This window comes from Schistocerca americana, chromosome 7, assembly GCF_021461395.2.
Source record: "Schistocerca americana isolate TAMUIC-IGC-003095 chromosome 7, iqSchAmer2.1, whole genome shotgun sequence".
NCBI lineage: Eukaryota > Metazoa > Arthropoda > Insecta > Orthoptera > Acrididae > Schistocerca > Schistocerca americana.
The window spans coordinates 218603790-218631623 of record NC_060125.1 but is presented as its reverse complement, the minus strand read 5'-3'; the positions used below and the strand labels follow the sequence as shown (position 1 = coordinate 218631623).

Below are 27834 nucleotides of genomic sequence, written 5' to 3'. Positions count from 1 at the left end.
CCTGTGGATATACGTTATGTGTCTTTAATGCAGTGGTTTCTATTGCCTTCTGCATCCTCATGTCGTTGATCATTGCTGATTCTTCCGCCTTTAGGGGCAATTTCCCGCCCCTAGGACAAGAGAGTGCCCTGAACCTCTATCCGCTCCTCCGCCCTCTTTGACAAGGCCGTTGGCAGAATGAGGCTGACTTCTTATGCCGGAAGTCTTCGGCCGCCAATGCTGATTATTTATCAAAATTTAGGCAGTGGCGGGGATCGAACCCGGGACCAAAGACGTTATGAATATGAATCAAAGACGCTACCCCTTTCCTTTTTTTTTTTTTTTTGTTTAAAAATTTGTATTGAACAAACTAAAAGTACATATATATTCACTATGCAAGAGTTCTTCAAGGTACCATTTAAAAATATACAAATGACTGTGAGTTAAACAAAAAAAATATTAAAAAAGAAAAACATTAAATACAACAAAATAAAACATATTCTGTCTTCTTCCTTTAAAAAAAATTGTATTTTTTTTTTTGGCCGATGCATGAGAACGTGGATAAGGGTGTTGCATCATGTGACAGGTAGGCATGGTACACCCCAACTTTGAGGGGGGTCAAGGAAGACGCTGCGGAGATAACCGGCAAAAGTTTGTCGGTAAGATGGGTTTTGGGTGAGAGTGCTATGCGCGGTCACAACTTTGTACCAGAAGTCAAGGACTGTATGCGGACCACTCCGAAAGAGATATTCTAAAGCCTGTCCTCGAAACCAGATTAGGGTATGGTGCTTAGCAAGAGGGTAGTGAAATGTCTGGGGCAACAACAGGAAATCCGTGGTTACCGTCGTTGGCGGGGCACGGAGGTAAAAGCCCACGATTCGTTGGATGAGGAGCCATACGTTTTGTTTCAGGGGGCACGTAAGACGGTGCTCGTCGGTGTCTTCGAGCTGACAGTCAGGGCAGAGTGGGGAGGTGGCCAGTCCTATGCGATAAAGTCGACTACTAGTCGGGAATTTTCCATAGACTAAAACATACCAGAGTGCAGACACAGACGACGGTAAAAAGGGTGCATGCACACACCCCCAAACCGTACGCCAGTTAATGTCAGGATGCTGTAGCACCATGGGGTCGCAAGGGTTGGACAGCATAAACAAACGAATATAATCTTTTGTACGGGGAGGACGGGTGACTGGAAGATCGGCCCGAACGTAGCTGAGTTCTATGAAACAATTGGCGACGTAGTACAATAATGGAGAAATAGGTGCCACATTGATCGGTGGATCGAGAGAAGCTGGTCGGAGGATATCTAAGAGACGGGACCGGCCCCTGCCAGTGCCGCAACAGAGTGTGGACAAAGAGTGCAGAAGAGCGTGCCCGAACGTTGATGAGTCCGAGGCCGCCTTTTGCAGGAGGCAGTGTTAGAGTGTTGTAGCGGACTTTGAAAAGTGCCCCTGCTGACACGAAATGTCCAAAGGCTGATTGGATGCGGCGGCCAAGGAGTAACGGCATTGGGAGCATCTGGGCGACGTGTACCAGTTTAGGGGCGACATAGATGTTGACATAGGACACACGTTGGAGTTGGTTTAAGTTACGGTGCACTTGACCGCGGACATGGTGCCGAATCGACTGCAAAAGCCGCCGGTAAGCCAGGGCCACTGTGCGGTGTGTGGAGCTCGTAAATTCGATACCCAAGTAACGAAGGGTGGTACTGACTGGGAGTGGGGTCGGCACCATAGCCGCGCCCAATGTCCATCATAGTCGATTTACGGACATTAAGAATGCTACCAGATTCTGCTGGTGGATCCATTGGATGGCGTCATTGAGTTCCGTGGAGGAGCAGGTGAGAAAGAGGAGATCGTCCGCATAAGCCCTACAGTGAAAGGTGTGGTCACGCAAAGTGAGGCCCTGCAGTCTAGAGGTAAGTCCAGTGATGAGGGGCTCAAGTGCAATGGCATATAGTAATGTAGACATAGGGCATCCTTGACGCACAGAGCGGCGTATAGGAATCGGTCCTACAAGCCTCCCATTGACTTGTACGATCGAGACCGCGGGAAGGAGTAACCGGCGAATGGCATCGACAAAAAGCAATGGGAACCCCATACGTGTCGCGACCATGAGGAGGAATGGGTGCCGAACGCGATCAAAGGCACTCGTGAAATCGACGGATACCAGTGCTGCACGAAGGCGACAAACCGACGCCAGTGCAATGAGGTCACGGCATTCTCCTAGGGCTGTTTGTAAGGTGGCCCCACAACCACGTGCAGTCTGCTCAGGTGAAAGGACCGTAGGTAAGACGGTGCGTATGCGCGCTGCTAAGAGGCGTGCATAGATTTTATAGTCTGCATTCAGTAGTGTAAGGGGGCAATATGCAGAGACATGAGACCCTCCCTTCGGTTTAGGCACAGGTAGAAGAATGCCAGTGACGAATTCAGGTGGAACTGGGAAGGACGGAGTAAAGAGTTCCTGAATCATTTCCGTCCAGCGAGGAAGCATTAACGTGGTGAACACCCGGTAAAACTCCACTGGGAGACCATCTGGTCCGGGTGATTTGTTCTTGGCCCCTTTGTTGATCGCATCTACCACCTCTTCTGCGGTGATTGCAGACATCATGGACGTTGACTCCGCTACGGTGAGGGTCCGATGAGGGGAAGGACGGAGATCATCAGGAATGGGCGTCGCCATCGGTTCATCATCATAAAATTGGCGATAATGTTCAGCAAAGGCGGACACGACTGCCGCCTGTGTCGTGTGGTGAACACCATTAGAGGTCGTGATGTTGGGGATGAAAAGCCGACGTCGACGACTATGGTCGGATGCGGCATGGATTGTGGATGGGGTTTCGTCGTGGAGGAGGTCTTGTCGTCGGGAGCGCACCACGACACCATGCAGTCATGCACGTTGAAGAGAGAGAAGACGAGCTTTAGTACGTTGTCGTTCCCTGTGGGTGTCAGGTGATGGAGGGAGCGCATCGAGCTCACGGAGGACGGCGTAGTGAAAATTTGTGGTGTCTCGATGCCATGCTGCTGCTTCCTTGCCACATTGTATGAAGGCCTTTCTGATCGCAGGTTTGGCACATTTGAGCCACCAATGGAACGTGGATGTGTACTGCGGAAGGCGTCTTTCGCAAGACGCCCATGTAGTGGCAATGCATTGTCGGCAGTGTGGATCATTAAGGAGGGAGGTATTAGGCTTCCAGTAACCTCTGCTGCGCCACACTGACTGAGGTGGCAGAGCCAGGGTGCAAATGACGGCGCAATGGTCCGCAAATAAATGCAAGGGGCCATCGTTCAGCTTGGGCGACTTCATTGCCGAGGTGAGCAGAGACATAAAACCGGTCCAGTCTGCTCGCAGAATGTGCTGTGTAATGGGTAAAACCGGGGGTATTGCCATGAATTTTCTCCCAAACGTCCACTAGATGAAAATCTTCGATTAAGGTGAGCAGCGCCGGGCATGGCGAATAACCAGGTACTTGGTCCTGCGGATGGAGGACACAGTTGAAATCGCCTCCCATGATAAGGCGATCATAGCGTCCAGAAAACAGGGGCGCCACGTCATGTCCGAAGAAAGTGGACCGCTGCCGACGGTTCGTGGAGCCAGACGGAGCGTAGATATTGATGACGCGCATGTCGAAGATGGTAACAGCCATGCCTCTTCCACAGGGAAGGATTGTCGTGTCCGTGAGTGGGATTCCTTCGCGTATGTAGAAAGCCACTCCACGCCCTGATTGCTCACATGTGGACGTGTATGAGTCGTAGCCGTAGACTGGTGGTAGTGTGGCAACGCGTACTTCCTGAAGAAGGACGACGTCGACGTCAGAGGCCCGAAGCATGTCACATAGGAGTTGCAGCTTGGGTGCAGTGCCGATCATGTTGATGTTCAGTGTGGCAAACCGATATGTTTGTTTCAGTGGTGGTGGACGCGCATCTACCATCACCAAGGGAAGTAAGAGGAGGGCACCGACAGGAAGTCCCGTCCCATCAGCTGCAATGCCTCGCTTTGATGTTAACAGGCAGCCTCGTCCGGCGGAGGTAACTCATCCGGAGGAGGGGGCGTACCTTCCTCAATGTCGTCGGCCCATGCTCCTGTGCCGTGGGTCTGTCCAATGTCCATGGGAATTGCGTCGTGGTGAGAGAGATCTGGAGTTGTCGGCGGGGAGACAGGCGTCTCAACCGGCGCACCGATCGTTACATTGTGCGTGGCGACCTCCATAGTGGTCCCGTCCTGCGAAACGTCTTGTTCATCGTGAAAGTTGTCCGCCGACTTCCGCGTGGAAATGTCGGCTGCTTGGGTGTCGTCTTCGTCGTCGCGGGTGGCAACGCTCTGAAAGCCCGTGGGTGAACGGCGACGGCGTTTGCGCCTACGTGGTGAGCGTTGTTTGCGCACGTGCTCCTCAGTGTCGGACGACGGCAAGGAGGAGCGTCGACCTGGTTCGAAGGCGTCGGTGGGTACAATGAAATTGTCAAACAGGTGTTGTGAAGATGTACTGGTCTCCTCAGCGTCCGGTGCGGGAGCCTGTTCGGCGGCAAGGTTGTCAGGTGGGACGTATGTACCGTCCGTTGGTGACTGGGACGGTGGGACGTGCCGATCGGAAGGACCGGGCGACGGACTGGACGAAACTGTAGACGTGGCGAGAGCCGCTGCGTAAGTGACCGGTAGGGCGGTCATCGTGGGTGTGACGGACGCTTCCGACAACGGGAGCTGCGCGACACGTCGTTGAATGCATTCAGACCGTAGGTGACCTTCTTTCCCGCAACCGGAACAGGTCCGAGGTTGGCCGTCGTACATTATAATGGCACGGCAGCCTCCGATACGTAGATAGGAAGGCACGTGTTTCTGCAACTCGATGTGGACCTGTCTAACACCGTTTAAAACTGGATAGGTCTGAAATTGGACCCATCGTTCGGCAACATGTTCCAGAACGTTGCCATAGGGACGGAGCGCCTCGATGACGACGTCTGCAGGTAGTTCGAACGGCAGTTCGAAAATCCTTATCGTCCATGTGCCGAGACCTGCGTGATCGACGGTAACGGGTCCGACGTTGCCGTCGGAATGACAGAAGCGCAGTCCACGTTTTGCCTCTTGAAGCACCTTGTCGCACGCCGCATCGTTGATCATTTTGACATAGACGGTACTGCTAACTATGGACAAGTGGATACCAATTAGATCCGTTGGTGGTATTTTAACTTCATCGCGTATGAATCGTTCTACCTCCAGGGACTTGGGTCGGGCGAAGTCGGAACAAAAGTTGAAACGTAATGTCTTCTTCCGATAGTTGTGCGCCATGGTGGTCTAGAAGGAAAACGGCACTTACAGCGCTCGAAGTAAACACAAACACACGGTGCGCGCCTCGCCCGCAGCGCTCTGGCGCGTGACCGCCTCGCAGCACTGCCGGCGGAAGACTGCGCCTTAGACCACAGGTACATGTCTTAAAAGGAGGATATAAGATGAACATCAACAAAAGCAAAACGAGGATAATGGAATGTAGTCGAATTATGTCGGGTGATGCTGAGGGAATTAGATTAGGAAATGAGACACTTAAAGTAGTAATGGAGTTTTGCTATTTTGGGAGCAAAATAACTGATGATGGTCGAAATGGGGGGGGGGGGGATATAAAGTGTAGACTGGCAATGGCAAGGAAAGCGTTTCTGAAGAAGAGTAGTTTATTAACATCGAGTGTAGATTTAATTGTCAGGAAGTTATTTCTGAAAGTATTTGTATGGAGTGTAGCCATGTATGGAAGTGAAACATGGACGATAACTAGTTTGGACAAGAAGAGAATAGAAGCTTTCCAAACATTGTGCTACAGAAGAATGCTGAAGATTAGATGGGTAGATCATATAACTAATGAGGAAGTACTGAATAGGATTGGGGAGAAGACAAGTTTGTGGCACAACTTGACTAGAAGAAGGGATCGGTTGGGAGGACATCTTCTGAGGCATGAAGGGATCACCAATTTAGTATTGGAGGGCAGCTTGGAGGGTAAAAACCGTAGAGGGAGACCAAGATATGAATAGACTAAGCAGATTCAGAAGGATGTAGGTCGCAGTAGGTATTGGGAGAGGAAGAAGGTTGTACTGGATAGAGTAGCGTGAAGAGCTGCATCAAACCAGTATCAGGACTGAAGACCACAACAACAAGAACAACAACTACATTTATTAATTAAAAAACAAAAGAACATATGCACAGCATTATCTACATTAAAAAAAAAAAACATACGGGGGAACAGATGCGTCAGTCGGAGGAATGTTAAAAGAGTACATAACAATCGTTTTATGTTCATGTAATGTTAATTCCAGTTACCCGACACGAAACACAACTATTTAAAAAAATGTATATCCATCATTATGATTAAAATCGTACCAATGTCAACCGATTTTCTTTCCTATTCCATTCACGTCCCGAGAGAGACAAAAATGACTGCCTGTAAGCATATACATTCTAAGACAAAAAGTAGCAACAAGAAGGAATTATCTGAATGGGACGGAAATCAGTAAATGTGATGTACATGTGCAGGCAAATAAATGATCACAATTTCATAAAAACTGGATGGTTACGCAAGAGAAAGAGCTTCACAAAATCAGCAAGACAGTAACGCGTTGGTCCTACTCTGGCCTTTTTGTAAGCAGTTATTCGGTTTAGCATCGACTGATAGAAATTTTGTATGACCCCCTGAGGGATATCGACCCAAATACTGTCTGACTGGCACGTTAGATCGTGAAAATCCCGAGCTGATTGGAGGGACCTCACGTAATGCTCCAAACGTGATCAAGTGGGGAGAGGTCTACGGCCTTCTTGTAGGGTTTGGCAAGGACGAAGGTATGCTGTAGAAACTCTCATCGTTATTGGGCGGGTATTATCTTGCTGAAATGTAAGCCCATGATAACTTTCCATGAAGGGTAACAAGCCGAGGCGTAGAATATTGTCAGTGCGCCGCTCTACTTTACGGCTGCCACAGATGACAACCATAGTGGTTCTGCTACGAAAATAACACTACAGACTTCTTCATGCTTGCCAAACCCCACCTTGGCAAGCAAGGTCGCCGGATCTCTTCCCAGTTGAGATCGTTTGGTGCAGTATGGCAGGTCTCTCGAACCATCTCGCGATTTTGGCGATCTGATGTGCCAATTGATGATAAAGTGGCACGCCATCACTCAGGAGGTTAAGAGGACATGCGACAACTTTATCAATCAATACCAGTCAGAACATGTGCTTGCATAAAGGCCATGGGGGGAACAAAACGTTATTAGCTTAGTCAATATTTGAGGCTGTTTCTGTTGAATATATGTTCGCCCCCTGGCAGCTGAATGGTCAGTGCGACGGAATGTCTTGCCCAACGACCCGGGTTCGATTCCCGGCTGGGTCGGAGATTTCTTGCGCTCAGGGACTGGGTGTTGTGTTGTCTTTATCATCATCCTTTCATCTCCAGCGACACGCAAGTCGCCGAAGTGGTGTCAACTCGGCGAACTGTCTGCCCGACGGGAGGCTCTAGCCACACGGCATCATCATTTTGAATATATCATCCCACTTTTATTAAATTACAACCATTTGTTTGTCTGTACACGTACGTCACATTTACCGATTTCCGTCCCATTCGGATAATGGCTAACTCCTTTATCGTGCGCTGCTTTTCTTCTTTTTTCTGTCGTGAAATATGTCAGTAGAAAATCAAACAGGGCATGAAAAATATATATAAGCTAAGAAATAAGTAAGTAACAATTTTAGTGTGTAAGAAAAATGTTAAGAAAAATGTTTTGTAAAATTTATTTAAGTTCTATGCGCATCGATGGTGACAGTGAAGTACCCGCACCAAGCTCTTTGTTGGCGGGAGAGCCCGCACATTGATACGTAGGGAGCGTGGCGAGAAGCACGCAGCATTGTCGATAGAACACCCTTGAGTTAACCTTTGTGCAAAGAAGTTGTGTGGAGAGACAGAGCAGTGAGCCTGTTCACCACCAGCTATATATTACATGAAGAATACTATAATAATATCATTGTTAATTATGTATGAATTATTAAAAATCGACGTCATGAAGACATCAAAGGTATTTAAGCGCTAACTGCATATCGAAAGTTCGTTGTCACATTTTTAATCTATTTTATGTAAACGATCCCCGAACTAAAGTTTTATAAATTAAATCATTATAAAGACCTAAATATTTATATTCAATCATTTTCAGAATAGATCAGTTTATCTTAGTCAATATCGTATTATTTTTCATTGAAACCAGTAACTACAAGATTTAACTTTTGTTGAGTTTTGTCAATTTTTTTATTTAATAATGACATTGAATTTTTCACCAGTAACTTCCATAAAAAAAAAAGGAAAAAATGGTTCAAATGGCTCTGAGCAATATGGGACTTAACTTCTAAGGTCATCAGTCCCCTAGAACCTAGAACTACTTAAACCTAACTAACCTAAGGACATCACACACATCCATGCCCGAGGCAGGATTCGAACCTGCTACCGAGCGAGGTGGCGCAGTGGTTAGACACTGGACTCGCATTCGGGAGGACGACGTTTCAATCCCGCGACCGGCCATCCTGATTTAGGTTTTCCGTGATTTTCCTAAATCATTCCAGGCAAATGCGGGGATGGTTCCTCTGAAAGGGCACGGCCGACTTCCTTCCCTAATCCGATGAGACCGATGACCACGCTGTCTGGTCTCCTTCCCCAAACAACCAACCAACCAACCGAACCTGCGAGCGTAGCGCGCGGTTCCAGACTGAAGCGCCACGAACAGCTCGGCCACTCCGGCCGGCCAAAAGAAGCAAATGAATATTAAGTACAGTTTTAGCTGACACATTTGCAATCCCAGTAAATGAATGCCAACCCCAATGATTATCAACAATAGATCAGAGTGAGTATATTCAGACATGCAGTCAGATGACGTTATCCAGAGGCGACCCAGTAAAATAAAAGGTAAGGAAAATATATATCTATGTTTTCAGGTTCACTGCATAGACACCCAGTACTAAGGGCATGGCGTAAGCTTAAGTGTTCACGTCGAAATAATCTTCATTTGATCAGTCACATTGATATTGTTACCAATAAAGGCACAAGGCGTAGAACATTGTGTACGCCAAAGACTATAAGATCAGACACGTTGTCAAAAGCAAGTCCCGACAGGAAAGATGCAAAGCACAAAAAGTTCAGTTCTCTTTCTTTGTTTCATTAGACGGAAAGTAAGTTCAATTATTTCTTTTATTTATTCGACGGGAAATTTTCAGTTGCAAAGCGTATACGTGCCTAATGTATATCATCCTCGTGACCACGACGTGCGATAAACATGGTCTCCACATGACACCTCCATAATTTCCAAATGCAATTAAGATAAATGATACTTATGTGCTTGCAGTTGGTGGCATCATGGAAAACAGCAGAAAAAGTTGTATTTACTTTCCAGACGATTCCTTTTGTTGTGTTGGTTGGCAAATAATAACGAAAAATAGCTACACTTTAAGACATATCCCGGAACACGGTGCGTGCGGTAACGAAATCGTCCACAGCTCTCAAAAGAAATTTTGGCCACTGGGAGTCATGTTTTGGCATAAAACGCAGAGCTGATAATGTGCTAGAGGAGCTCAAAGGGACATTCCAAAAAGCCCATCAATGTCAGTTCTCCGGGAATCAGAGGACCAAAGCAACCCGCTCTCAATAGTCCACAAGCTGCTACATAAACGGCCCCGCTTGCACGATTGAAAATTTCAGATTATGCAAGCATTGAAGCGAAACGACTTGCAGCTACGTCTTCAGTTTGCAATTGAGATGTGTCCTAGATTAAAATCAAAACAAGTCCGAAGTATTTCGTGATGTGACAGCATGTGACGCCATTGATGACCCGTCCATCAGATGGGGATGTTAGCTCGGTCGCCGCCTTGCAGCTAGTCGCCAGGTGTAGGCTATGTACCGGCGCCGGATTTCTCCTACTCCATTCCTTTCGAAAACAACGACAACCCAACACTATACAGGTACAATACGCATTTAACACTTCATAGCAGATCGGGAAAAAGCAACGGCAAAACAAGTCCACTAAAACCTTCCATGAGAGGCGTTTGCTCATCTTAGAGAATTGTCGGTACTTTCACAGAACTGTAGACCCATCATTGACTATTACAAAGACGGAGTAGCAGAGAGGCTGGGGACATCGCAAGTTGGTGAAGGAAATGACTAACGGATGTCAGCTGGACTCTATCTGTGGAAACGGTCTTTTGGTATATTGTCTTGGAACCACTACTACAACTGGTAGAGGGGAAGTAATACAGCAGTTGAATCAGTACTTATACAGACAGTGTACTGGTCAGACTAACGGCAGACAGAAGAGCAGACCTAGAAATGAAAACCAAAAAAAAAACTTATTAAAACACAAAAACAGTTGGCGTAACAACAATAAAATAAACGTAGTGGCCAGCAGAACTGTCTACGTAATGCTAAAAGGCAAACGACAAGGGAACCCCATGATCAGCTTAGGCAAAACTACCATAATGCGCAATACAACAGCACAGTACCTTGGAATTTACGAACGATTTAACATTCATAACCACATACGCATTGCTCCCACAGAAGCAGAAAAACTATTTACAGACTAGTAAAGGAAAACACTGAAAATCTGAAATAAGCACTTGCACTCTGGGCACATACCATTGCGCCATATTTGATCGATCGTGTGATCGTGGCCAGTGCACAGGCGCACCATCTGAGGTTTGTTACTAACAGAATAGCTGTCATTCCCGGCGGGGTCAGGGATTTTCTCTGCCTCGTGATGACTGGGTGTTGTGTGATGTCCTTAGGTTAGTTAGGTTTAAGTAGTTCTAAGTTCTAGGGGACTGATGGCCATAGCTGTTAAGTCCCGTAGTGCTCATAGCCATTTGAACGATTTGAATAGCTGTCGCGCGAAGGCAAAGACGTGGTAAGGTTATAAAGGACTTTCCGAATCACATCACATGAAGCTCTTTGTGTGGTGGTGATAGTCTATCAGACAGACTACACCATCAGATACCGGCACGAAGTGTATTGGCTCGAGATGGGACGACTAAACAAGCTAACTACTAGAACAGGTGAAGAAATAAGGGACATACGCCACTTAAAGTAGTGGCGAAGTGGTGGTCAGATAATTGACAACAGGAAATGGAAAGCAGTCATCAGGACTGGAGAGTTGCTTTTTCTCTCCTCCTCCCTTTTTTCCCCTTCATCGGCAACATTTTTTTTTTCTCGTGCTCCACCCTCTTCTTCCCAGCGTCTCTGAATTAACCGCTGGATACATTCCAGTCTCTGTCTTCCCCTTTAGTTTTTAGCCTTTACAGCTCCATCTAGTACCATGAAGGTTGTTCCCTGATATCTCAATATATCTTCCTATCATCCTGTCCCTTCTTCTTGTCAGTGTATTCTGTGTGCTCCTTCTTTCACAGATTTCACGGAGAAATCCCAATGCCTTATGTAATCAGTCCACGTAATTTTCAAAATTCTTCCGTTGCACCATATCTCAAATGCTTGAATTCTCTTCTGTCGTTGATTCAGTACTATACAATGTTGTGCTCCGAATCTACATTATCAGAAATTTCTTCAATAAATAAATGCCTATTTTTTTATACCAGTAGACTTCTCTTGGCCACTAATGCCCTCTTTGCATCTGCTATCTGTAGTTATGTACTCATTGCTTCGTCCATCATGGGTTATTCCAAGGTAGCATAATTCCTTGATTCGTCTACTTCGTGGTCACCAATTTTGATGTTAAGTTTCTCGCAGTTCTCATATATGTTGCTTCTCATTACTGTGGTCTTATTGCGTTGTGTACTCATTAGATTGCCATTTTTCTTCACATTCGCCAAGGATAGCACTATCATCTACGAATATTATCACTGCTATTCTTTCATAGTGAATTTCAATCCCACTCTTGAAGCCGCCTTTTCTTTCATCATTGCGTCTTCCACGTATACATTGACCAGTAGGGGTGGAAAACAGCATCCTTGTTTTACATTCTTAAACCGAGCGTTTTGTTCTTGGTATAAAATCTTAGAGTTCCTTCTTGGTTCTTGGACAGACTGTCTATAACCCGTTTTTCCCTATAACTTAAACCCATTTTTCTCAGACTTTCGAACATCTTGCCCTATTTTACATCGTCGAACCTTTTTTCTGTTCAACAAATACTATGAGCGTGTCTTGATTTGTTTCTTCAGTCCAGCTTCCATTATGAAACTTAACGTCAGAACTGACTCTCTGGTGGCTTTACCTTTGCTGAAGCCAAACGTATTGTCATATATCAAATCATCAATCTTCTTTCCCATTCTTCTGGATATCTTTCTTGTCAGCAGCTTTGATGAATGAACTGTTAAGCTGATTGTGCGATAGTTCTCGCACTTATCGGTCCTAGTTATACTCGGAACTGTGTGTATGATTTTCCCCCGAAAGTCTGGTATACTCTAAAGACCAACTTGAATAATCGCTTTGATGCCACTTCCCAAAATGATTTTAGGGATTCCGATGGAATGTTATCTATTCCTTCTGCCTTATATGATCTCGAGTCTTCCAGAACTCTAATACTGGATTCCCTATGTCTTCCATGTCGATCCAAATTTTTTATTCCCTCACGTCGTGAGACAATTCCTCCTCTGACCTTCAAGGTACTCTTTCCACCTTACCGCTCTGCTCCCTGCATTTAACAGAGAAAGGCCCATTGCACCTTTAATGTTACCACCCTTGGTTTTAATTTCACCGAAGATTGCTTTCGCTTTCGTATATTCTTCGTCAGTCCATCCGATGATCATTTCTTTGACTATTTATTCACATTTTTCCTGCATCCATTTTAGCATTCGCTTCCCCGCACTTCCGATTTATTTCATTCCTAAGGGATTTATACTGTTTTATTCATGTCTTTGCATGATCATTTTCGCACTTCCTCCTTTCGTCGATCAATTTAAGTTTTTATTTTGTTACCCAAAATTTCCTCTCAGTTACCTTCCTTGAACCTGTGGCTGTCTGTCCAACATCCGTGACTGCCCCTTTCGTACATGTCCACTCCTTTTAAACTGAACTGTCTGTGTAGGATGACTTACAAAATGCGATTACAGACAAAATAGCTTGAAAATATCGATAGTAAGACAGACTCGATATCACAGTCATTTCAGTACATAAAATAGCCACAAATGAGTCCCAGGGCGCAATAAAAAATCAACATCACACACATATCTCAGGAATGTGATGGAACTGATGTAAGCAACAATACAGACGATAATGATGGCAAATTCATTGATCAAATCACCTAGTATGGGAGAGTGTCCTACCTGGAGGGTAGAATACCTAGAAATAAATGATTCTTTCTTGTGGGCGACCAATTTTAGAATCACACGAAGGAATGCACAGCAGACAGTCATAAGCAGTTTCTGGCATTTTGTAAATTTTTTGTTATTGTCAGACGGGAGTATGTGTTTTGTGTGGCGTTTCTAAAAATTTCTAGCTCTAGAGATTTAAATTTTCTATAATGTACTAAAGCTGTTCGAAAGATATTGTTAATTCTTCAGTTACAGGGTTTTATCCCCAGTAAAATTACATTCATCTTTAACAACTAGCTACAAAACGTGTGGACGGTTCAGCCGTACTATGTCAGTCATGTAATATCTTGTACCTGGAAACGATAGAATGTTTTTCCTGTGGAACATTTGCGATCTGCAAATGAACTGAGTTTCTTTAATGCCTTAACGATTTCTCCTGTTTGTAAAATGAAAAATGTGTTGGTTTCGAATAGCTTATATTTTAAACTGTATTTAGTTTTCTCCTATGGAACAGCTGAGCTTTGCAAATGAACTGAGGTTTTTTTTTTAAGTCTTAAACATTTCCCCTTTTTCTAAATTGTAAACTTGTGTCAGTTTCGGATAGCCTCTATTTCAAGTTGGAAACTTGTATTAGTTTCGAATAGCCTCCATTTCAAGCTGTAATTATATTGTTACTAGTTTTTGTTAATACTTCTCTTTAATTTGATTGGCTTATCGATCACCGGTATAGAGTAATAAACTGACCCATAGACTATTAAATACAGTGTTGACAAGGCGTTCTCGATTGCAACACTTTTAAAATCGAACAGATTTTGTACCTTGAAAAATTGCTTCAAATTTAGGAAAACGTTACTTTTCTGGTCATTTTTTTTTTTAATTTCTGAAAGAGACTGCAATATATAGAGTGCCTGCTATCATTTCGAAATGAAAGAATACAATAAAGTTCAGTTACAGGTTTGGCTACAGGCGAAAGTCTGATAAGTGTTCCAAGATACGTTACTTTCCAGTACATAAGTTGTGACAGGGTATTGTATCCAAAACTATGTAAAACCTGTATGGTGTAAATAGAAGCCCACAGCTTAGGCACAACACGTACACGTACCATGGCTGTGTGTCCGAAGTATCCACTCCGCCTCGAAGGCTCTTCCACTCCATCCTTACGCTGGAATTTGTTGGTGGGAATCTACGACCTTCACTGTCATGTTTAAACTTCCTTCTACTTCAATTAATTATTAACATTCTTACTTAGTAACCACCGTTTAAGTTAAGTAATTTAATTTTTCTTAGTAAGTCAATATTATTACTTCCAGTTCTTTTATTACAGAAAACAATCTTTGCTTGTAATATGGAACCATTTCTGATACCACATGACAAACTGTAAAATGTACGACCCTTGTTAAAATATGAGGCAACAGGTCTCCAAGCATAAAATAAGTAAAATGAAAAGAAAGAAGAAACACCAACACAATGGAGTTAACATGTTCGTAATTTCCACATATGAACATTTCAGTAGCAATGGATAGGGCGCATTAGACCAACCGAGAAGCCATCGTGATCCCCGAACATAGCTCCTTTGGCTTGATTCCTGCAGACATTGTCTATGCATCGCTTGTACGTGACGTATGTGATCTCCGCAGAATTATAGATGATATGCCCCCCATTATCCCATACCATGCTTTTGCACACACAGGTTGAATTAGAGGTTCGTACAAACATTTACCGAGCTAGGTGGTGCAGTGGTTAGCACACTGGACTCGCGTTCGGGAGGACCATGGTTCAAACCCGCGCCCCGCAATCCTGATTTAGGTTGTTATTGATTTTCCAAAATCGCTCCAAGCAAATGCCGGGATGGTACGTCTGAAAGGGCACGGGTGACTTCCTTCCTTAATCCGATGGGACTGATGACTTCCTATTTTGGTTTTCTCCCCCATATCAACCAACCAGCCAACTACAAACATTTTGTGGGTTACGAAAGGAAAACATGTAGAAGTATATTAACATTTAGTATAACACTTTCTGGAGTATTTTAGATGCTGCTGCAAAGTACAGTATCTATCATAGTTTTTCATCTGCGTTTGGAGATCAGGGAGGTTTCATGTGGACGCCCTGTACTACACTGGCGGCTGAAGTATAGTTCATCCCACAGCTTCGCAGCAATTACAGAGTCTTTCTGAAAGGATTTGTATTGTGAATTTGTCTAGAATTTCTGTTGCACTTTTGTAGATGCTACACCGAGCTGTTACTATCCTAACAGCGTGTCTATGAACTGATCCGCTGTCTGTTGTCATTTTTCTTGATAAGGCACCAAAAAGTGGAACAATACTCTAGGACTGGGCTCTACAGAGAATTGTAAGCGATTTTCTTTAGAGGTACATTGTATTTTCCAAGAATCCTTTCAACAAATCTACGTCTTCCATTCACCTTCACTAATACTTATTTTGTGTCATCGTCTCATTTCATATTGCCTTTTTGTATTACCGATAAGTACTCATAGGATGTGGCGTACTTTAGACGTTCACCACTAACCTGGAGCATCTAGGACATAGATTCGCTGAACATCGTAATCATGGAATCGAGAGCTATTACTGTGAATACCATCGATCGAAAGCTGGAACGCTGAAATACGTAAAAAGATCTGGCATGAGGCTACGATGTGACGTTAGGTGTGTAATGACTACATATTTCCTTCTATATTCACTTAAGAGGCTGTTGACCTCTGTTTCGATTCCTTGTCTTACAAGCTAACGAATAAGCTCGACTCTCTTCCCTTTGTTTTCGGTAGCCGTCTCCTTTCTGCTGAACGTGTATCCCCACTTGGCAGATGGTGTAATGTGTTGACGACTTGACCCACTTTCATACACTGGATCGCTTCCTGCTCCCATCTTTGACACGACTTGATTTTGTGTGTGGCAATGTAAATGAGTCTTAAGAAAATTTCTAATTTCTACGTCTTACTATTCTGTGCTGTAACAACTGTAATGAGACACAATACAGTTGTTATTTCTTATTAGGTATTACTTTACATTTATCCACATTCATTTCGGCTAGTAGTTTTAATTTTTTTCTAAGTCTTTCTTCAATTATTCAATTCGAACAGTGACGATTCCTTCCTGTACAGAATGCAACTGTCAGCGAACTTGTAGTGCTGCTGATCGTATCTTATAGAAGGTTTGTGTACAATGAAAACATTAGAGGTTCTATAACGCGAAGCATCGTCCCCTTGTTCGGACGTAGGCTTAAATTCGTCATGGCGTAGCACTGATCAGGTCATCAAGCCATCTCTCTTCCAAATTGTCCCACTCTTCAACGACGATTCTGGGTAAGTCGCGCAGAGTACGTGGTCGTTGTCTACGTCCAACAGCAGCTCGTTTCAGTCGTTCCCACACATGTTTGGCTGGGTTCATGTCCGGGAACCAGGCAGGCCACTTCATTCTAGAGATCCTTGCATGCTGAAGGAACGTGTTCACCAGAACAGCACGATGAGAACGAAAATTACCATCCACCAAGAATAAATTGTCACAAAAATGTTGGCGAAACAGTTAAAAACGAAAAAAAAATTTTGCCAGAGGGGTTCCGCATGATTTTGGTTAGGAGAAGAAAGCAGGTCGTAAGAGAATCGCGGAAGGCTTGCTTCAACGTTATCGAACGGAAGAAGAAAAGTTTTTGAAAAGAACTGTTGCTTGCGAAATTTTGAGCGAGAACTGGAGTGTCAGCTGTCACAGTTAAAAGTTCGGACTCTGCATGCCCGAAAAAAATCCACCGCCGATTGTCAACTGTGAAATGACTATGATCATTCCATATGACACAAATATAGTCATAGCTACATACGGAGGGCCCCTGGGGACGTTTGTAACAAGCGCATACTGCAAGCTGTTCCTGCAAAAATTTTTGCGCCCGAAAGTTCACGCTTGGAGCTGGTCCACTTTCCACGACAGTGCAAGACCGCATATTGCCCTACCAGAGAGAGAAACGCTCGACAAATATGGATAGGAAATACTTCCCCACATACCATACGGTCCTCATAGGAGCCTACCAGACTTTGATTTGTTCCCAAACTGAACCGAACAGCTCCATGGGAAACTTTTTTATACAACCGATGAAGTTCCCCGTGAGTAATCAGATCAACAATGAAGGTGCCCTATCCGGAATACAGAAGTTGTCAAAACGTTAGGAAGCTGTCATAAGCAAGAATAGAGACTATATTGTAGCCTGTAAAGGTATTCTGTAAAACAAATTATTTTCTTCAACTGTATACTACAATGTGCATAATTTGAAATGACCCTCGTATATCTTCACTTATAACGTGAATGTGTACGATTTATATCTTTATCATTGAAACCCAATGGTATTAGTTGCCTTTTTCGTCTTTGTTTATTTAATGCTAGTTGCCGCAAGTAATGCCTCTTGATGCTTATTTGGATTTTATTTATTTCTTTATTATCGAAAACAGGAATGAGTGTCGCAATAAAAAGAGGTAAAGGTGATGCATTTAATTACCGCTTGTATTCACTTGGCTTCCTATCGGATCACACCTTTTTCAAAAAAAGCAAAGAGTTCCGCAGCTAAAACGTGGTTTCATTTTTCTTCTAAATATCCCAGTTTACATTGCTACGTTTTTGCGCAACGTAGCTGTTAACATCACGAAATTCACTGCTTCTTTATGCAGCAGACTGCAAAGTTAATTGCATTAACACTTTCCGATGCGACATATTTTCTGCTGACGGTAAAATATCACCAGGCAAAACATTTGAGCAGGTATGTAATCTACAACACATTCACATTTCGGTCTTTAATGTGGATATCTGTAATAAAATGTCCATTGAGGAATCTCTTAGGTGAAACTTTTGTAGATTTCGCATTATAGTTCTTTTGAAATATAACTGTAATTTATTTGTAATTTGTGGGATTTACAGCCATTTCTAACCTCTTCTCACTGTCTCTACTATTTTTCTTTTTTTTTTGTTGAGAATATGTAAAATATCATATGACTCTTTAGCCAGTGGATGGAATTTTTCTACATTTTCGTGTAAGCTTCTTCATCTGAGCGTAGAAGGCTAATTGGTGTTATCGTGCCGGCGATATCCTTTGGATATTCGCTAATTTTGTTCTGATGGAAAACCATGCGCTATTTGTATTACCACAAACAAATCTGTGTTCTTCAGTGTAAGTGAGATTGCAGGTGGCACACAGTGGAGAATCTTCCAGATGGCCGGCCGGGATGGCCGAGTGGTTCTTGGCGGTCCAGTCCGGAACCGCGTGACCGCTACGGTCGCAGATTCGAATCCTGCATCGGGCATGGATGTGTGTGATATCCTTAGGTTAGTTAGGTTTAAGTAGTTCTAAGTTCAAGGGGACTGCTGACCACAGAAGTTAAGTCCCATAGGGCTCAGAGCCATTTAAAGCATCTTCCAGAAGAATGAAGAGGAGTGTTGATTTTGCTGGGATTTTTCTGTGAACAGCGTAGTACAACTTTCCCCTTACGTTGGTTGCTAATAGTTTGTTGTGGACATTTTTCCAGAATTTATGCCAGTTGAAATCTTTATACTTGTTGTTCTATGACATTCCTAATTTCACCTTTCGACAAGTTATGGTACACATATTTCTCTCTGGTCATACGTTTTTCAGACCTAATTTCCATTGAACTGTATTCCATAAGGAACTGTTTCAGATGATATAATTGATTCCAGATATGGTGGACATCTACTGGGGATCGAAGGTTTCATTTAATAGAGATGCCGTCATGTTACTAGGAAATTCTTTTCCGCTGTTTGTACGTTTCACAGATGCACAGCACTTGCGTCTTGTTGTGCGCATCTGTAAGGCCTAAACCGCCAGTGTTTGTCGTCAATGTCAGCGTATCAATTTCATTTTAAATTTATCTCTGCTGATGATGAAGTGACTAAAAGTGGATGAAATTCTCTTGGCAACATCTTTCGGCAAAGGCAGGACTTGTGTCACATAAATTATTTTGCGAATGACGTAGATGTTTGTTAAACTCAGTCTCTGTATTTCGTTAAGAATCCTTAGACAGTGTTGACGTACGCTGGCTCGCATGCGCTGTACGTTGTACAACGATGGACCAAGGGCGTTGAAAAGCAACGAGACTATGTCGAAAAATGATGTTCTTGTATGTTTCCTATTTGATTACAATAAAATTTTATAACTACTTTGCGGGTAATAATTGACTTACCCTCGTAGAAGTCTGCTGTGTTCACTATAAGGTTGCTATGTGCTGACTGGCCGGCTGGTGTGGCCGAGCGGTTCTAGGCGCTTCAGTCTGGAGCCGCGCGACCGCTACGGTCACGGGTTCGAATCCTGCCTCGGGCATGGATGTGTGTGATGTCCTTAGGTTAGTTAGGTTTAAGTAGTTCTAAGTCTCGGAGACTGATGACCTCAGATGTTAAGTCCCATAGCGCTCAGAGCCATTTGAACGATTTGTGCTGGCTGTCTCTGTGCTACAGGTTAAGTCTGCGGCTCCATCTCGGTGACGCGCTGGGACTCTCATGACGTACGGACTCGAAATGAATGACGTAACAGGCTCGAAATAACTGGCTAAACTGGCCCTCGTGTCCGCGTCGGCGATCCTGAGAGGACATTGGCGCATGTTTCCAGCGAGACTAGTTGTTGGTCTCTGTCGATACTTTCGTAACCTCTAAGCCGCATTGTGTGCTGCCACCAGAATACGCCAGCACAAGTATTACCCATTACGGACTGAATGCCACCATATTGGCTTCAATGAGCGGTGTTCTGAAGACGCTGGATGCCCTGTGGAGATATGCAAGAGCTGAAGATGGAGATATGGCGATCTTACTGATTTTCCACACAGCTGCCCGTTCATCCATCAGCCGCCTTACTTCTGACTTATTCCCATATGGTTTACTTTAAAGGGAGGCACTTAAACATAGAGACCAAAACCTGCCACAAATCTAACGGAAGGCTGATTTAGGGCAGTCCATTGGAGTCTTCGTTTTGTGGTCTCACTCCTGTTTGTGTTTCTCATGCGACATAACCATTGGTAGTATGGAATCAGTGATGCTATTAAAGTATCACTTAAAGATATTTACAAGAGCACAATGCAACGCTAACATAATTGAAAATTGTAGCATGTCAACACGACTTAACATTATGGTGAAATGGAGTACACTTGATATAAGAACAATGTGTCTAACATTTAACAAAAAGGAAGATGAGACGACATATTTTTACATGACTTCAGCGGACTTCCCATTCTTGAAGAAATTTTCTGCGGAAAATGATATTCATACATCAAAAAAAGTTTTGCATCACCTCGTTTCCGAGAGTTCCGGAACATGTACAGAAAATCGGAATAGAGGTCAACATAAACATCATTTCCGCCCATTTGATTGCTCGTGGGAGCAACATATTGCATGTAGATACAGCGAGACCCTCAGAGGTGGTGGTCCAGATCGTTGTACACACCGGTACCTCGAATACCCAGTAGCACGTCCTCTTGCATTGTTGCATGCCTGTATTCGTTGTGGCATACTATCCACAAGTCCATCAAGGCACTGTTGGTCCGGATTGTCCCACTCCTCAACGGCGATTCGGCGTAGATCAATCAGAGTGGTTGGTGAATCACGTCGTCCATAAATAGACCTTTTTAATTTCTCCCAGGTATGTTCAATAGTGTTCATGTCTGGGGAACATGCTGGAGACTATAGTCGTGCGACGTCGTTATCCTGAAGGAAGTCATTCACAAGATGTGTACAATGGGGGCGCGAACTGTCGTCCATGAAGATGAATGCCTCGCCAATATGCTGCCGATTTGTTGCACTATCGATCGGAGGATGGCATTCAAGTATCGCACAGCCGTTACGGCGTCTTTCATGACCACCAACGGCGTACGTCAGCCACAAATAAAGCCACACCAAAACAGCAAAGAACTGCCACCTTGCTGCACTCGCTGGGCAGTGTGTCTAAGGCGTTCATCCTGACCGGGTTGCCTCCAAAGACGTCTCCGACGAGTATAGTTGAAGGCATATGCGACACTCGTCGGTGAAAAGAACGTGGTGGCACTCCTGAGCGGTCCATTCGGCATATTGTTGGGCCCATCTGTACCGCCCTGCATGGTGTCGTGGTTGTAAAGATGGACCTCGCCATCGACGTCTGGAGTGAAGTTGCGCATCATGCAGCGTATTGCACACAGTTTGAGTCGTAACACGACGTCCTATGGATGCACGAAAAGCATTACTCAATATGGTGGCGTTGCTGTCAGGGGTTCTTCGAGCCGTAATCCGTAGGTAGCAGTCATCCACTGCAGTAGTAGACCTTGGGCGGCCTGAGCGAGGCATGTCATCGACAGTTCATATCTCTCTGTATCTCTTCTGTCCGAACAACATCGCTTTGGTCCACTCCGAGACGCCTGGACACTTCTCTTCTTTAGAGCCCTTCCTGACACAAAGTAACAATGCGGACTCGATCGAATCGTCTAGGTACAGGAGCCGTGCACCTCCATCCTGGTGGAATGGCTGCAACTGATCGGCTATCGGACCCCCTCCATCTGATAGACGCTGCGCATGCACGATTGTTTACATCTTAGCGTGGGTTTAGTGACATCTCTGAACAGTAAGAGGGCCTGTGTCTCTGATACAATATTCACAGTCAACGTCTGTCTTCAGGAGTTCTGCGAACCGGAGTGATGCAAAGCTTTTTTTGATGTATGTAAAATCTGTTTCAGTAATTACGACAGAAAGTTGTAACTTAATGAATACTTTAAAAATTAAAGAGACCATGTTGTGTTTAAACGTGCTCGCGAGCGGTCTCTCCATTTTTTGTCTATGTAATGTGAATGACGAGGTCCGATTACAGCAGATTAAAATCCAATCCAGGCGCAGCCCTGCCGTCGAAACGCCAGCGTACCGAGCGGCTTAAAGGGGCTTACAGTATTTTCATATCCGCGGTTGTGAAAGCAGATAAAAGAGTTGTTGATACGTATAGCATTTTCCTTTCCCTCACAGGCCTCTGCCTGTAGCTGGCCTGAACACGTGCTGGCTTTGTGTCCACCCCACCCTGTCGGACAATAGAGCTTTGTCTCTGACTCAAGGACCAGCCGGCTTCGGACCCTCCCGTAGTTTCATTCCTTCCTGTTAAGGAGGAAGGCGGGCTGTTTTAGTGCCTTAAGAGTTGTTCACTAATTACCAATGGTGTTCTGATTATTCTGTTGGGCTCGATTTATTTGCATTTCTGTGTGGGGAAAGGGGGAGGCCTATATCTCCCAATTGGGAATTTACGTGTAGGGAGTTTGGGGGACAGCTCCAGTATTCATCTTACTGCCCGAGGAAAATCTGCAAAGCCTGACTGGAGCAGCTGGTGGTTTACCACCGTTATGATGTACATTTAATTAGTGCATGTCATCTTGCTGGTCGCTCCGTGGCGAGCTGTACTCTTCCCACCACTTGTGTCTGTCTCTCTTCCAGTATGGGTCGATAAAAATGGCTTTAGCATGACATCTCCCTGCCGCCTTATCTTCTTCGAACCTCTGTTTGTCCCAGGCGATACTCTGCAGCTTCTGTAGTCTGCTGGACAAATTGAGGATCTCCTCTGCCATGACTACCTCGTCCATTGTTTGCTTCTCTGGACGCTGTCTGCCTGGTTTGATTTCTCCAGAGGTGTCGCTTTGGGACGCCCTGTTCACGACCATCTTTTTCCGGTCGCGTGCTGTCTGTATTGATTGCTCTGATCTTCGGTTTGTGTGGTTGCACATTGCCCTTGATGCTTCCACCTGCGTGGCCCTCTACTCCACGCATGGCTGGAGCGGAAGAAGGCCTGTCTCAGCATGAGGCAGGCTACCTCCAACTACAGTGTGTTAACTGTAAGATGGCAGAGTTGTGAGGGGAGTGCGGGGAGAGGAGGAAGCAAGCATTTGCTGGCGAGGGGTTTGGAGCCGTTGGAGGGAGGGGGGGGGGGGGGGGGGGAACGAGGCACGCCTACCAGTTGCAGTGCTGGCACTGCAAATTGCGCGTCATGCTTACACGAAAGCAGACGAAAGGCTTGGAAGTAAAACTCGCTTCAAATGTTGTTCGTAAACGAAACTGAAATCATCATGTACATTAAAATATATATATGTTTCTCTACTATGCGCTCACAAACCATTCATCCGATTGCAATGAAGCTTTGATAAGTTGTTCTTGGAAGTGGAGTTAATGTAGCATGTAGAGCGCAATTGATTAGGTAAAGGTTTGTCATGCAGCGGACCCGGGTTTGATACCCACTGTTCGCAATTTGTTTTTCATTTTATTTCATTCTTGGATCCGACACTTGCAACTATCAGTCCTCTCGATGAGCTCCCCCATGCAATGACACCAACGACACTCTCTTCACGTAAGTCACCCTTCCTCTGCCAACATTTATTAAACATTAAGTTACTATCGATCCACGATTCACGATTCATCGAGATAAAATATTTCTCTGCCTGCTTCCCTGAAGTTCTTCATGTCAACAATGAAACGAGATCGCCAGTGCACAATGTCTGGACGTTCTAACAACAACTTCCTCTTGTTTTCCACCTTACGCCATATGAATCCCATAGGCAAAAGTACTTTTCTCAGCGAGACAATACTCCACTTCCAGCCTATTTTGTCGTGCAAAACTGGAAGCAGTGTTCGCAGGCTCGGCACAATCTTCTGCACTGAATAAAATTCCGCTATCGTGTCGCGAATGACACGCTGGTTGAAATCATCGATCATTACTTCGATTTCTCCACTTCTTTTCCTAAGTTAAAAGAGAGAGAAAGATTTATAAGAACATCCCTTCTGCACTGCATGTATTTTTTTGAATTTGGAAATGTACTGTAATATGAATGTGTTTCGAAATAATACAGTAGCCAGTGGTGTTTCCATACAAATATATACGGTAGCAAGGAAAAATGAAATATAAGGTAATTCTTACGAAATAGGGGGCTCCTTCAAAGTGATCGCGAACGAAATATCTGAAATGGAAACTCACCTTTTCTTGCCAGGCGTTTGTGGTGATACGCCAGGATGATTGTTGGAAAACTATTTGAATCTTCCAATGCTACGCATGCTTTCTCCTGTGTATGTAGCAGCTCTCACTCAAGATTTGAAAATGCGGTGAAGCAATTTTTTCTGCTCCCTTTCCCTTTCGCAGCATTCAATCATACGCAATATAATTTTGCGTAGGCCTACCGGTAGGGGTTGTTGGCGACTCCCGAGATGGGCCACCAACTGCCTCTACACTCATTTTGATAATGTTTAGCACAACTGCACAATTAAAACACGCAGAACAGTACAGCGCAAAACAATAACGATGCAGACGACAATGGCTACCTTGTACAACACAGTCAGCTACGTAATGTTGGCAGCAGTCGAAACTGTGTGCCTACCGAACCTCCCGACGATTACCGACTTCTACCGATTCAGGACTAGGGAGAGGTCTGCCATCTAAAAGTTTACACACTGACGGCGAGAGCTGACAAGTGCGAGAATTATCGCACAATCAGCTTAACATCTCATGCATCGAAGCTGCTTACAAGAATAATATACAGAAGAATGGAAAAGAAAATTGAGAATGCGCTAGGTGACGTCAGTTTGGCTTTAGGAAAAGTAAAGGGACGAGAGGGGGAATTCTGACGTTACGGCTAGTAATGGAAGCAAGGCTAAAGAAAAATCAAGACACTTTCATAGGATTTGTCGACCTGGAAAAAGCGTTCGACAATATAAAATGGTACAAGCTGTTCGAGATTCTGAAAAAAGTAGGGGTAAGCTATAGGGAGAGACGGGTCGTATACAATATGTACAACAACCAAGAAGGAATAATAAGAGTGGACGATCAAGAACGAAGTGCTCGTATTGAGAAGGGTGTAAGACAAGGCTGTAGCCTTTCGCCCCTACTCTTCAATCTGTACACCGAGGAAGCAATGATGGAAATAAAAGAAAGGTTCAGGAGTGGAATTAAAATACAAGGTGAAAGGATATCAATGATACGATTCGCTGATGACATTGCTATCCTGAGTGAAAGTGAAGAAGAAATAAATGATCTGCTGAACGGAATGAACAGTCTAATGAGTACACAGTATGGTTTGAGAGTAAATCGGAGAAAGACGAAGGTAATGAGAAGTAGTAGAAATGAGAACAGCGAGAAACTTAACATCAGGATTGATGGTCACGAAGTTGAGGACTTCTGCTACATAGGCAGTAAAATAACCAATGACGGACGGAGCAAGGAGGACATCAAAAGCAGACTCACTATGGAAAAAAAGGCATTTCTGGCCAAGAGAAGTCTACTAATATGAAATACCGGCCTTAATTTGAGGAAGAAATTTCTGAGGATGTACGTCTGGAGTACAGCATTGTATGGTAGTGGAACATGGATTGTGGGAAAACCGGAACAGAATCGAAGCATTTGAGATGTGGTGCTATAGGCGAATGTTGAAAATTAGGTGGACTGATAAGGTAAGGAATGAGGAGGTTCTACGCAGAATCGGAGAGGAAAGGAATATTTGGAAAACACTGATAAGGAGAAGGGACAGGATGATAGGACATTTGTTAAGACATGAGGGAATGACTTCCATGGTACTAGAGGGAGCTGTAGAGGGCAAAAACTGTAGAGGAAGACAGAGATTGGAATACGTCAAGCAAATAATTGAGGACGTAGGTTGCAAGCGCTACTCTGAGATGAAGAGGTTAGCACAGGAAAGGAATTCGTGGCGGGCCGCATCAAACCAGTCAGTAGACTGGTAGAGTGATAAAAAAAAAGGGAAAAAACGCGTGTAGCACGACTGTGAAGCGAAATTCCGCCGCCATCAGGGCAGCGACGATGTCCGCGCATGGGTTTCCTTCATCGGATATTGGTGATGTGCTGCCTTCTGCCACTGCGACGACTTGATCCACTCGGCGATTCTAAGTCTCTTGCCGTGGTGCATTCGTGCGCAGCCGTTCGCCACCCTCACCACTGTCTCTAGCGGCGGTGGCGGCAGGCCGCGCGGGAGGGCGGCTCACAGTCGTCTCGCCCTTCGTCTTCTCTGGAAACGAAGCCGCGGTTTTCTTGCATCGCCTTCTCCTGCGTTTCCTCTTCCCAGCATTTTCTGCGATTTCAGAGATTGCCTGGATCCTAGTTCTCTTCTTCAGCGTCGTATCCGCGGACCATGAAGGCCTTGCAGCCACGCTGAATTGTTTGGGTTTTCTTTCTCTTGACTGCGCGTCTTAGGGGAACCGCGTGCTTTTCTTCTCAATAGAAATGCAAGATAAATGTTTGTTTGACTCTAAAATAGTGAAACCATAGACACTGTTATAAAATTTTTGTTTGAAAAAGGGGTTACATTAGCGGTTGCAATGAACTACGTCTTCATTCTCAAATGTAAAACATCAGTTGGAGAATATATAGTGGGAATTATGACCATGCTTCTGATAACAATTATGAGAAATAATGAGACCAGGCAAACGAGAAAATGGTGGTACAACCAAGTCACTACGAGTTATACCCATGCTTGCCCAACCGTCCATTCCATGTCGTAATGTAGAATAGATGAAAACTACACCAGGGGAAAAATTACGAAGATTTCCTGCAACGTGTCCTGCTGTAACACCACGATCGTATGGCTGATATAAATTCACGAGCCGTAAGTGCATCAAGCGCAGCAAGCTTCCACATGGAGTCCAGCACATAATTTTGTAATATTCCGAAAAAAGAATCTCAAAATAAACTGTAGTGTCATTTAGGACTGACGTACTACTAGTGTGTGACCACTAGTAAGCTATCCAAGCACGACTCACGACCCGTCCTCACAGCTGTTACCATTTAAATAGATTCAACGTAGTTCATGTTTACACTGCACATGAAAGCCAATTCCCGCCCAGTAAACAACCAACTCCAAAGACAAAATGTCGTTTGTGTAAATGATAACGCTCAAGCAGTAATATCTACCAGCATGGTCACTTGATTACAGTACAAATGAGGCGCTGAAACCCACAAGGGCTTAAATAGCACCGCCGTCAATCTCACAATTAAGTGAATATCAGAGAAATCATGATATAGCTTTTCGTGAATTTTTATGCTTGCAGCGTGGGTCTACAGCACAGATACACCTGACTCACCACAAGATCAAGAGATTTCACAAGCATGAATAAATCTTACGAGCTCACAATAGACAGTGATGTGCTTTGGACCCTAATGACTCTCACTAGGGAAATTCCCCATAGCACTCCCTCCAGGTTTAGTAGCAAGATGGCCCAATGGACAGCCAGTCAGATACTGAACACAGATCAAGCGTGAAACCAGGGAGAAGGTGAACTGAACTGTTTAAATAAAATAAATAAATAAATAAAAGACGGTGAACAGTGCAATATTAAGGGCGTATTTAGAGACGTGACGTCTTGGGTATAAGTCTTCCGTGCCATTCATTTTTATTTTATTATTTTTTTCACAACATTATCAACTGTCCATCCGGTAACTGAAATGTTTGTTCTCCTGCTGCAGGCTTGGCAGTTGTGGTACTACACATTGGTAATAGAATATGAATCATGTTGCAAGTAAACGTGATGAATAGTGAGAGCAGGCGAGATAACACATAGACGTCTCACAGAAATGAAGAGCACAAATAAACGGGTGTGA

General features: G+C 44.4%; 1 protein-coding gene across 1 annotated transcript in view; it reads right to left on the bottom strand.

Moving 5' to 3' along the window:
• LOC124622848 (insulin-like growth factor-binding protein complex acid labile subunit) overlaps positions 1-22906 on the bottom strand; it is an 88776-nt gene extending 65870 nt beyond the window's left edge. Inside the window, exon 1 of the mRNA XM_047148640.1 lies at positions 22727-22906. Within this exon, the coding sequence (XP_047004596.1) occupies positions 22727-22906 (180 nt within the window). The remainder of the gene's footprint in view (positions 1-22726) is intronic.
• Positions 22907-27834: the final 4928 nt, after the last annotated feature.